General features: G+C 45.6%; 1 protein-coding gene across 1 annotated transcript in view; it reads right to left on the reverse strand.

Annotated features, from left to right (window-relative positions):
- Positions 1-1080: 1080 nt before the first annotated feature.
- Positions 1081-12835, reverse strand: part of LOC134984671 (zinc finger protein OZF-like) — a 52853-nt gene continuing 41098 nt past the window's right edge. Inside the window, exon 3 of the mRNA XM_063950199.1 lies at positions 1081-2837. Coding sequence (XP_063806269.1) covers positions 1675-2837 — 1163 coding nt within the window. The 3' untranslated portion in view covers positions 1081-1674. The remainder of the gene's footprint in view (positions 2838-12835) is intronic.

Consider the following 12835-nt stretch of genomic DNA (forward strand, 5'->3'; position numbering starts at 1 on the left):
AGCGGAACGTGACCCGTCAACAGCTCCTCCTTCATTTTCTCCAGCAACTGGGGCTGCGAGGAAAAGGATAACATTTCCGAGCCCACCCGCTGGACACAAAAGTAACAATACAAGTGACACATTAACAGGAAATTGTTTCTGTCACCATAGCGACAATTATCTGGAAATAAGATAATACACAGACACATAAAAAGACTCAACGGAAATCTTTTGTTTTTAAACAACTTTATTTCATATCTTTAATACACAGATTTTTCTCTATATTTTAAACTTAAAAAATACTTTACTCTGCACAACATGGATAAAATATCCTTAAAGCACAGAAACAATTCAAGTTACATTATAGTATTGCAGGTAAGTAAAACAGATCAGGAGAGCCAAAACCCTATGGGGGTCATTCAGATCCAGCCGCAATAGCGGCCCGCAGCAGTTTGCTGGTGGTGGCAATATACACGTGCGTAGCGGCCGCGCAGACACACATTGTGGTCGCATCCCTGAGGGGTAAATGCGGGTGGGCCGGGACCATTTTCCGGGGGGCTGCGTGATGTCACATCTGTGTTCATCTCTGATTAACCCCTATGCAGATGGAAGAAAGCAGGGCAGTAAGGAGGCAGAAGCTGCTTCTGGTACCATGGACCCTGGTCATGTAGGACTGGGAGAGTCAGTAAGATTATGTAATACAGTCACCATCTTACAGGCAGCCGGTGGAGGGAGCAGAGAATGGGTGTTATGTGGCAGGAACGGGCTGGTTAGGTAACAGCCTGGCTGCTGCATTCTGCACAAGCTACAACCAGTGCAATTCTTTTGCTGGGAGACCCAGGTAGAGGACATTGCAGTAGTCTATGCATGATGATACAAGTACATGTATGACTGTAGGTAGATCTTCTGAGGGAAATAAGTGATGGAGTCTGGCTATGTTCCTCAGATGAGGATCTGATTGTGGCAGATACCTGATGTCTAATAGGCCCTACTCACTTGGCGATCTGCCGCCGAGTTGCCCGACGGCCGATGCGGCCGACGGGCAACCCGGCGGCGGGGGGGCAGTGACGGGGGGAGTGAAGTTTCTTCACTCCCCCCGTCACCCGGCTGCATTGAAGTGCAGGCAAATATGGACGAGATCGTCCATATTGGCCTGCATGCACAGCCGACGGGAGACCAGCGATGAACGAGCGCGGGGACGCGCATCGTTCATCACTTAAGTCTCCACACTGAAAGATATGAACGAGATCTCGTTCATTTATGAACGAGATCGTTCATATCTTTCAGAAAATCGCCAAGTGTGTAGGGCCTATAAGTGTCACTCCACCTTTCAGGACACCAAGATTCCATACAGGATCAGCATTTTGTAACTCTAGCTTCTATCTTAAGGACCTATTTCGCCAGGACTGTCACAGCCAACTGGCATCACCCATACCTATAGCTCAGCTAGACAACCATTTAGGATTGGTACTTGGTTCTCAGTACCCGGAGCAAAAGACAAGTCATCTGCATAGCAGTGGTAGATGAGGACATGACATCTGATTATTTCACTCAGTGGTAACATGTACATTGCAAAAAGCATAGGAGATAGGATAAGAACCTTGAAGAACAATGCATGGCAATGATAACTATACTCCAGAAGATTAAAATGGTTCCTCACCTGAGTGATGTCTATTGTGTGTAACAAGAGCTGATTTATTTCTCAGAATATAGAAATGGCTTCTCACCTGTGTGAGTTCGCTGATGTCTAACAAGATGTGATTTATGTGCAAAACATTTCCTGCACTCAGAGCAAGAAAACAGCTTCTCACCTGTGTGACTTCTCTGATGTATAACAAGATGTGATTTACTTACACAACATTTCCCACACTCAGAGCAAGAAAACAGCTTCTCACCTGTGTGACTTCTGTGATGTATAACAAGATCTGATTTGTGTGCAAAACATTTCCCACACTCAGAACATGGAAATGCCTTTTCACCTGTGTGACTTCTGTGATGTGTAACAAGTTGTGATTTCTGTGTAAAACATTTCCCACACTCAGAACATGGAAATGGCTTCTCACCTGTGTGACTTCTGTGATGTCTAACAAGATCTGATTTCAGTGCAAAACATTTCCCACACTCAGAGCAAGAAAATGGCTTCTCACCTGTGTGTCTTCTGTTATGTATAACAAGATGTGATTTGTGTGCAAAATATTTTCCACACTCAGAGCAAGAAAATGGCTTCTCACCTGTGTGACTTCTGTTATGTCTAACAAGATCTGATTTGTGTGCAAAACATTTACCACACTCAGAACATGGAAATCCCTTCTCACCTGTGTGACTTCTCTGATGTCTAACAAGTTGTGATTTCTGTGTAAAACATTTACCACAATCAGAGCAAGAAAATGGCTTCTCACCTGTGTGTCTTCTGTTATGTATAACAAGATGTGATTTGTGTGCAAAATATTTTCCACACTCAGAACATGGAAATGGCTTCTCACCTGTGTGACTTCTCTGATGTGTAACAAGTTGTGATTTCTGTGTAAAACATTTCCCACATTCAGAACATATCAGTGGCATTTCACCTGCCTTACCTGTGTGTGGGTTAATAGGCTTTGTGTTCTGTGTAAAACATTTGGCATCTATAGAACAGGGAAACACTGTATCTACTGTCAGAGCTGTAACAGATGCACCAATATCAGAGTGATCAGGAGAACATTTCCCAGGATCAGGGGGATCAGCTGATAGAGCTGGATGTATAATTGGGGTAATGGGATTATCTCCTGGAGAATCCTGTCTGCTGTCATTATCTTTTATGTCACAATCCGGGGATAACATTAGATGTCCTTCTGAGATATTTCTGCTTGTGTGTCCATCTGCTGGAAATAAAATACATTATGGAAATGTGACATTTTCTGTAACAATATTAATCTTGTAAACAATAGGAGAAGACGACTCTCTGGGACACTTAATTGTAAATGTGTGTGTATAATAAAACATAACTTTTAATGAAGGCTTTATAATATTATGTCTCAGATTATCATTGTGTCCACCCTCCTGAGAACACTCACAATAACAAATGTAATATTATAATAAGACTTAGATATATCTCTCTCTTGTACTGGTAACTAACCATGAAGTATAAATGGAGATGTAGTCACTCGCCAAGTCCTATGTCAGCACCAATGTAAAACAATGGATGGGGAACATATCGTATGAATTGGAGATTCTAGATGAACAATAACATCAGTCATATGAGCTGATGGATCAGAGAAATGTCTCCTAACGTTACTCCTGGAAGCATTGGTAAGGTAGCATTCCTTTATGTGTGTGCTCATACGCTGGTAAGCCTGTACATGTGTTACTCACCCTTATATAACGTATATTGCTACAGCAGAGTAGGTGTGTGGAACAAGGTATTTTACATGCAATACACCACATTATACCCTGTAATCATCATCATCATCTGCTAGGTTATAATCTACTTTCTCTTACGTCCTAGAGGATGCTGGGGTCCATTTAGTACCATGGGGTATAGACGGGTCCTTTGGGAGACACTGGCACTTTAAGAGTTTAACAGTGTGGACTGGTCCCTCCCTCTATGCCCCTCCTATCAGACTCAGTTTAGAAAATGTGCCGGGAGGAGCCGGTCACAGCTAGGGGAACTCCTAGGAGTTGTTTATTTTCTAGAGTTAGTTAGGTTACAGGAAGGCTGCTGGCAACAGCCTCCCTGCTTCATGGGACTTAGGGAGAGGGGGGGGGGGTAGGAACCAACTTCCTGAAGAGTTAATGGTTCTCTACTCCGCTGACAGGACACTGAGCTCCTGAGGTTGCTGATCACAAGCCTACGAGGCGACTGCTTGCTCCCGTAGCACGGGCGCCACCACCTAATAAAGCTAGAAGAAAGAAAAGTGGTGAGTACAGCGCTGGCATCCCGGTTAGCGGGTCGCCAGCGGGTATGGCGGCACAAGGGTGGAAGCGCAGCTCTGACAGGCTGCACTCCAGGAAGGTTCAGCAACACACAGTGTAGGCGCTTTGAGGGGCGTCCTGAGCCAGCGCGGATAAACCCTACACTGGTCACACAGCTAACAGGGGCTAATCCTCCTGTTATCACTAAAATCCTCAGGCCAGTATAAACAATTACTGCGGGAAGCCGGGCGTCATTACAAGGGGCTTCCTCTCAGAGCGGATCCAGGACTCACCAGCGCCATTTTCTCCCTGCAGATCATAGGAACTAGGACACTGACAGGGAGCGCTGCCCTCCCTATTAAGGTTAGTCAGTCAGCGCCGGGCTTTTATCATAATAACTACCTACAGGGGCGCTGTGTGGCTGCTCCTTATACTCTGTGACTCTCTGAAGGTACTCTGGGGGGAACCGTGTCTGACATTTTCCTGTGTGTGTGTGTGTGTGTGTGTGTGAGTATATCCACATTACCATGTCTAAGGACTCTGTGTCCTGTGCTGCAGAGTGTGTATCTTCTCCTGAGGAGTCTATTCCATGTACTCAGGACTGCAATGTGCTGTCTCGGCATTCTGAATCCAAACCACCATGGGTGGATTCTTTAAGGGGAATGATATCCCAGATTTCAACAAGGATGTCACATACTGAGAAAGAGACGCAGGTTTTGAGACAATCTGTAGTGGGTTTGAAGTATTCAGCTCCCACTACTTCATCTAAAACCCCACCTACATACCCCAAAAAAGTACACTTGCCCAGATAATGCAAGCCGACACTGATACCGACTCTGATACAGGGGAAGGTGATGGGGATATTCAGGGGGGGGATGCATCCCTTGCTAAAGGGGTGCAGCTAATGATTGAAGTCATTAGGGATGTTTTGTATATTTCTGAGAAGGTTCCGGCACAAGTAGAGGAATCTTATTTTACAGTAAATAAGAAGTCCTCGCTTACCTTCCCTGCTTCTAAGGAGTTAAACTCCTTGTTTGAAAAATCCTGAGAAAACCCAGAGAAAAAATTCCAGATCCCTAGAAGAATTCTCATTGCTTTCCCTTTCCCTGAAGAGAATAGGAAGAAGTGGGAAAACCCACCTATAGTAGATGCTTATGTATCTAGGCTGTCTAAAAAGATGGTTTTACCTGTTCCTGGTTCAACCGCCTTAAAGGAGATGGCTGATCGCAAGATTGAGACTACGCTCAAATCACTATACACTCTACAGGCGTGGCTTTAAGGCCCACTATTGCTTGTGCGTGGATCACTAAAGCCATAGTAAAGTGGTCAGGCACCTTCATGTAAAATTAAAAACAATTTATTAACACATTTTATGTAAAACAGTTAAAAGAAAAAAATTCCTATTACCACTAGGTGGCGATGTAAATTGAATCCCCAGTGACGTCTCCCTCCCCTTTTATGTGCATCAGCGCAAGAGCTGGCCAGTGACAATCTTCAGGTTGGCCCATTCTTTGCCAGGACTCACTGTACAACGGGTGGTGCTTATTGAATCATTAAGAAGGGTATAAATAGAGTACCCAACACCCATGGGATTTATGCTCCCGAGGAAGCTGGATTATACCAGTGAAATGCGTTGAGCTCATTCCATATCTGGATTCCACTCTCTGAATTGGCCTGCAAGATTTTTGTCATCCTCCGGCACTTATTGAACTTTTTCTCCCATCACTGGACATTTCATCAAACCGGATTGATCCACTTCTACAGCTTTAAATGGACATATCCTAATGCTGATGCCCATTGTCATGTGGATCTGGTAACTATTTACCTAATACAGTGAATGCATATTGGGAGGCTGTCCTAGCCTTAAGGAATGGACATTGATTGCCAATACATGAGAGTCACAAATGTATCTAATCAGTTGATCCAGATAAGACATTCTCAATTTACATCGCCACCTAGTGGTAATAGGAATTTGTTTCTTTTAACTGTTTTACATAAAATGTGTTAATAAATTGTTTTTAATTTTACATGAAGCAAACCATCTTTTTATTAATTTGTTCAGCCAGCGCTGGTATATATTCTCTCTTACTGTTTAGTTTTTATTTGAGGAATTGACCTTCCTCTTACCTGCTGCTATTGGCTGCGCACTTCCATATCTATTGTTTTGTACCTTACTAGAGGACTTAGATACTATGGATAGGAGTGACATTGACTTGTTTTTATGTCACATACAGGATTCTGCAGGTTAGATGGTGGAGGCAATGAAGGACATTGGCCTGCTTAATGCAAGGGCCACTTCCATGGCTCTCTCGGCACGCAGAGGACTCTGGCTACGCCAATGGACTGTGGATGAAGAATCCAAGAAAAGTATGGAGAACCAGGTCAGGCACTATTTGGGAACGCATTGGATGCGTGGATTTCCACGGCGACCGCGGGTAAGTCGACATTTCTTCCCTCCGCAGCAGCCTCAGCTAGGAAATCTTATCCTACACCTACACTGCAGTCCTTTCAAGCCACAAAATGTAAAAAATCCCAAAACCCTCCCACCTTCTTTAGAGAAGGTCGGGAAAGATCTAAAAAACCTGCACCAACAGGTTCCCAGGAACAGAAACTAGGTTCTGCTTCCTTCAAATATTGAGCATGATGGTGGACCTCTCAGCCTGGAGATCAGACAGGTGGCAGCGAGACTAAAAGATTTCAGTCACGTCTGGGCGTCATCATGCCTAGACCCCTGGGTGACGGATATTGTTACCCAGGGGGACAGACTGGAGTTTCAGGAACTCCCACCTCACAGATTCTTCAAATCAGGCTTACCAGCGACGCTGACAGAAAGTGCTATCCTACAGGAAGCCATTCAAAAATTGGTACGAACAAATGTCATATTTTCAGTTCCACCTCACCCAAAAACCAAGGGTTATTACTCAAACCTGTTTGTGGTACTGAAACCAGATGGTTCGGTAAGGCCTATATTGAACCTGAAGTCGTTGAACTCCTACTTGAGGGTTTTCCAATTCAAGATGGAGTCTCTGAGAGCGGTGATCTCAGGTCTGGAGGAGGGGGATTTCCTAGTATCCCTAGATATCAAAACAGAAAAAATCAGCTGCGCAAAGTATCAGGGAAAAAAACAGTACAATTTTAGGAGAGCCGATGTATGTATATAAATTGATTTATTAATGAAAAAGCATAAAATAGCAGTAAAAGATGCTATTTTACTGCTATTTTATGCTTTTTCATTAATAAATCAATTTATATACATACATTGGCTCTCCTAAAATTGTACTGTTTTTTTCCCTGATACTTTGCACAGCTGATTTTTTTCTGTTTCTATATTCTCTAACCAAACACCCACATAGTGTTTTTCAGCCGCGCACGTATCAGGACAATTTGATTATTAGCCTCCTGCAATTGAGGCGCTGTAGAAGCAGTTTTCGTTTTTTTCTTCTTTAATCCCTAGATATCAAGGATGCGTACCTTCATATTCCGATCTGGCCGCCTCACCAGGCCTATCTATGGTTTGCACTACAGGACTGTCACTATCAGTTTCAGACGTTGCCATTTGGCCTCTCCACAGCTCTGAGGGTGTTCACCAAGGTTATGGCAGAGATGATGCTCTTCCTACGCAAACAGGGAGTGAACATAATTCCATATCTGGATGATCTGCTGATAAAGGCATCTTCCAAGGAGAAGCTGTTGCAGAGTATTGCGCTCTCAACTCAACTACTCTGAGATCATGGGTGGATCCTGAACCTTCCAAAGTCACATTTGGAGCCGACAAGGAGACTGACCTTCCTGGGGACGATACTCGACACGGAAGTGCCGAGGGTGTTTCTACCAGTGGAGAAAGCGTTGGTGATCCAATCAATGGTACGGGATGTCTTGAAACCTCCCCGGGTATCGGATCGTCGGTGCATTCGCCTTCTGGGGAAGATGGTAGCCTCCTACGAGGCTCTACAATATGGAAGATTCCATGCATGGTACTTCCAGCTGGATCTCTTGGACATGTGGTCGGGATCGCATCTTCACATGCACCAGCGGATACGCCTGTTGCCGAAAGCTAGAATTTCACTACTCTGGTGGCTGCAAACTTCTCACCTGCCCGAGGGCCGCAGGTTCGGGATTCAGAATTGGATTCTTCAAACCACGGATACAAGCCTCAAAGGTTGGGGAGCAGTCACCCAAAAGACTTCCAAGGAAAGTGGTCAAGCCGGGAATCTGTCCACCCAATAAACATTCTGGAACTAAGGGCCATATACAATGACCTTCTACAAGCGGCTCATCTTCTGCAAGACCGAGCCATTCAGGTTCAGTTGGACAATCTAACAGTGGTGTCCTACATAAACTGACAGGGTGGAACGAAGAGCAGGGCTGCAATGTCAGAGGTAGAAAGACACACGCTGGCGGCAATCTTCATTCCGGGAGTAGACAACCGGGAAGCGGACTTCCTCAGCAGACATGATCTCCATCCAGGAGAATATGGCTTCCACCCAGAGGTATTCGCAGAGGTAACACGCCGATGTGTACCTCAGACCTGATGGCCTCTCAGCTCAACAAGAAGCTTCGGAGGAACTGTTCCAGGTCACGAGACCCACAGGCAGTGGCGGTGGACGCCCTGGTGACTCCGTGGGTGTTCCAGTCAATGTATGTGTTCCCTCCACTTCCACTCATCCCAAGGATTCTCAAACTAATAAAAAGATCAAGAGTTCCGGCGATCCTCACTGCTCCGGACTTGCCAAGGCTGGCTTGGTACGCACATCTTCTGGCTTTACTGCTGGAGGATCCGAGGCCTCTTCCTCTTCGCGAGGACATTCTACTGCAGGGGTCATTCACCTATCAAGACTTACCACGGCTACGTTCGACGGCATGGAGGTTAAACTCCAGATCTTAGTTCGGAAGGGCATTCTGCATAGGGTTATTCCTACTCTGATCCAAGCTAGGAAGGGGTAAAGTCTAAGCATTACCATCGGATTTGGAAAAAGTATGTGTCTTGGTGTGAATCCTAGAAGTTTCCTACGGTGGAGTTTCAACTGGGACATTTTCTCCTCTTTCTGCAAGCAGGTGTGGATGTTGGCCTAAGCTTGGGCTCCATCAAGGTCCAGATTTCGGCCTATTTTCTTCCAGAAACAATTGGCTGCTATCCCTGTGGTTCAGACTTTCTTCAAAGGAGTTCTGCACATCCAACCACCCTTTGTGCCTCCTATGGCACCTTGGGATCTTAATGTGGTGCTGCAGTTCCTGCAATCGGATTGGTTCGAACCTTTACAGGAGGTGGACGTAAAGTTTGTTACTTGGGAGGCGGTCACGTTGTTGGCCTTGGCTTCTGCCAGATGTGTGTCAGAATGGGGGGCATTGTCGCACAAGAGCCCCTACTTGATTTTCCATGAGGATAGAGCTGAGCTCAGAACGCATCAGCAATTTCTCCCTAAGGTTGTGTCGGCTTTTCATATCAACCAACCTATTGTAGTGCCAGTGGCTACTGACACCTCAATTACCTCAAAGTCCTTGGATGTCGTGCGGGCTTTGAAAATCTATGTGAAGAGAACTACTCGTCACAGGAAGTCGGACGCACTATTTGTCCTTTATGATCCCTACAAGATTGGGTGTCCTGCTTCTAAGCAATTTCACACTGGATCAGGCTTTCTATCCAGCATGCTTATTCCACGGCAGGATTGCCAATTCCAAATCTGTTTATGCCCACACTACCCGTAGAGTGGGTTCTTACTGGGCAGCTGAATGGGGTGTCTCAGATATTCAGCTTTGCCAATCAGCTACTTGGTCAGGTTCGAACACATTTGCTAAGTTTTACAAGTTCGATACTTTGGCCTCTGAGGACCTCAAGTTTGGTCAATCAGTTCTGCAGGAACCTCAGCACTCTCCCTCCTGTACTGGGAGCTTTGGTTCATCCCCATGGTACTAAATGGATCCCAGCATCCTCTAGGACGTAAGAGAAAATAGGATTTTAATTACCTACCGGTAAATCCTTTTCTCGTAGTCCGTAGAGGATGCTGGGCGCCCGGCCTGTGCTTCGTATTACTGCATATAACTCTCTCTGCAAATGTTATATCTGCCTCCCTGCAGTGCACATGGTTTTGCCCAACTGCTAAAACATTTCCTGCTGCGATCAACTTGGAATTAACCCCATGGTCTCTATTCGTGATAAAGTCATTGATTTAGAAGACGGGTCTTAGTGAAATAATATCAGAATAAATAGGATTTTAATACCTACCGGTAAATCCTTTTCTCCTAGTCCACAGAGGATGCTGGGGGTCCACTTCAGTACCATGGGGTATAGATGGTTCTGCAGGAGCCATGGGCACTTTAAGACTTTTCAAGGGTGTGAACTGGCTCCTCCCTCTATGTCCCTCCTCCAGACCTCAGTTATAGGAACTGTGCCCAGGGAGACAGACATTTAGAGGAAATGATTAACTTTTATACTAATGGTGAGATTAATACCAGCTCACACCTCAACCATGCAGCACAACATGGCATTCAACATGACACACGCCAACAGGCATGGACCATTTACAGCAACATGCTGAAAACAAATGAAACACAACTTGTGTAACTATAAAGAACAAACTGCAGGTAAAGTACGCACCAGGTCGGGTGCCCAGCATCCTCTAAGGACTAGAAGAAAAGGATTTACCGGTAGGTATTAAAATCCTATTTGCTCATACGTCCTAGAGGATGCTGGGGTCCACTTCAGTACCATGGGTTTATACCAAAGCTCCAGTACGGGCGGTAGAGTGACCAAACTTGAGGTCGTCATCGGCCAAGTGTCAAACTTATAAAATTTAGCAAATGTGTTTGACCCTGATGAAGTAGCTGCTCAGCAAAGTTGTAAAGCAGAGACACCTCGGGCAGCAGCCCAGGATGAGCCCACTTTCCTAGTAGAATGGGCCTTCACCGAATTCGGTATCGGCAATCCTGCCGTGGAGTGAGCGTGATGAATCATACCTCTGATCCAGCACGCAATAGTCTGCTTAGAAGCAGGACACCCAATCTTGTTGGGAGCATACGGGGCAAACAGAGCCTCTGTTTTCCATATCTGAGCTGTTCTTGCAACATAAATCTTCAAAGCTCTAACCACATCTAGAGACTGGTAGCCACTGGCAACACAATAGGTTGGTTTATGTGGAAAGATGAAACCCCCTTTAGAAGAAATTGTTGGCGAGTTCTCAACTCTGCCCTATCTTCATGGAAGATCAGGTAAGGGCTCTTGTGAGACAAAGCCCCCAACTTCGACTCCCGCCGTGCGGATGCCAAGGCCAAAAGCATCACCACTTTCCTAGTGATAAACTTCAACTCTATCTCCTGCAGAGGTTCAAACCAATCCGAGTGAAGGAACTGCAACACCACATTAAGGTCCCATGGTGCCACTGGAGGCACAAATAGATTCTGGATGTGCAGAACCCCTTTCACAAAGGTCTGAACTTGTGGAAAGGAGGCCAATTGTTTTTGAAAGAAAACTGATAAGGCCGAAATCTGGACCTTGATTGACCTCAATCTAAGGCCTGCATCCACACCAGCCTGCAGAAAATGGAGAAAACATCCCAACTCAAACTCTTCCGTAGGAGCTTTCTTGGATTCCCACCAAGACACATATTTTCTCCAAATACGGTGGTAATGTTTAGACGTTACTCCTTTCCTGGCCTGAATAAGAGTGGGGATGACTTCCTTGGGAATAGCCTTTCGGGCTAGGATCCAGCGCTCAACAGCCATGCCGTCAAACGTAGATGCAGTAAGTATTGATACACACATGGCCCCTGCTGCAGCAGGTCCTCGCGAGGCGGAAGAGCCCGAGGATCTTCTATGAGCAACTCCTGAAGATCTGGATACCAAGACCTCCTTGGCCAGTCTGGGGTAATGAAGATTGCTCGAACTCTTGTTCTTATTATTTTTAGAACTTTTGGAATTGGTGGAAATGGAGGGAAAACATATACGGACTGAAACACCCACTGGGTCACCAGTGCATCCACTGCTATTTCTTGAGGGTCTCTCGACCTAGAACAATATTTATTGTTTAGACGAGATGCCATCATGTCTACTTGAGGAACTCCCCAAAGACTTGTCACCTCTGCGAAGACTTCTTGGTGGAGGTCCCACTCTCCTGGATGGAGATCGTGTCTGCTGAGGAAGTCTGCTTACCAGTTGCCCACTCCCGGAATGAAAATTGCTGACAGAGCTCTTACATGTCTTTCTGCCCAGAGGAGAATCCTTGTCACCTCTGCATTGCCGCGCTGCTTTTCATTCCGTCTTGCCTGTTTATGTACGTGACTGCTGTTACATTGTCTGACTGGATCTACACGGGATGATCTTGAAGATGTACCACTTGTAGAAGGCCGTTGTAAATGGCTCTCAATTCCAGAACGTTTATGTGAAGGCAGGCTTCCTGACTTGACCATTTTCCTTGGAAGCTTTCCCCCTGTGTGACAGCTCCACAGCCTCGGAGACTTGCATCCGTGGTTATTAGGACCCAGTCGTGAATCCCAAACCTGCATCCCTCTAGTAGGTGAGAACTATGTAGCCACCACAGGAGCGAAATCCTGGCTTTGGGGGACAGGATTATTCTGGTGCATGTGTAGGTGGGATCCGGACCACTTGTCCAACAGGTCCCACTGGAATACTCTGGCATGAAATCGGCCAAACTGTATGGCCTCGTAGGCCGCTACCATTTTCCCCAACAACCGAATGCATTGATGGATCGACACGCTTGTTGGTTTCAATATTTGTTTGACCATTTTCTGGATTTCCAAAGCCTTTTCCACTGGAAGAAATACTCTCCGTACTTCTGTGTCCAGAAGCATCCTTAAAAAGGACAATCTTGTGGTCGGTTTCAACTGCGACTTTGGAAAATTCATGATCCAACTGTGTTGTTGGAGTATTGACAGGGAGAGTGCGATGTTCTGCACCAACTGTTCCCTGGATCTCGCTTTTATCAGGAGTTCGTCCAGATAAGGAATTAAAT

This window comes from Pseudophryne corroboree, assembly GCF_028390025.1.
Source record: "Pseudophryne corroboree isolate aPseCor3 chromosome 3 unlocalized genomic scaffold, aPseCor3.hap2 SUPER_3_unloc_71, whole genome shotgun sequence".
NCBI classification, from domain to species: Eukaryota; Metazoa; Chordata; class Amphibia; order Anura; family Myobatrachidae; genus Pseudophryne; species Pseudophryne corroboree.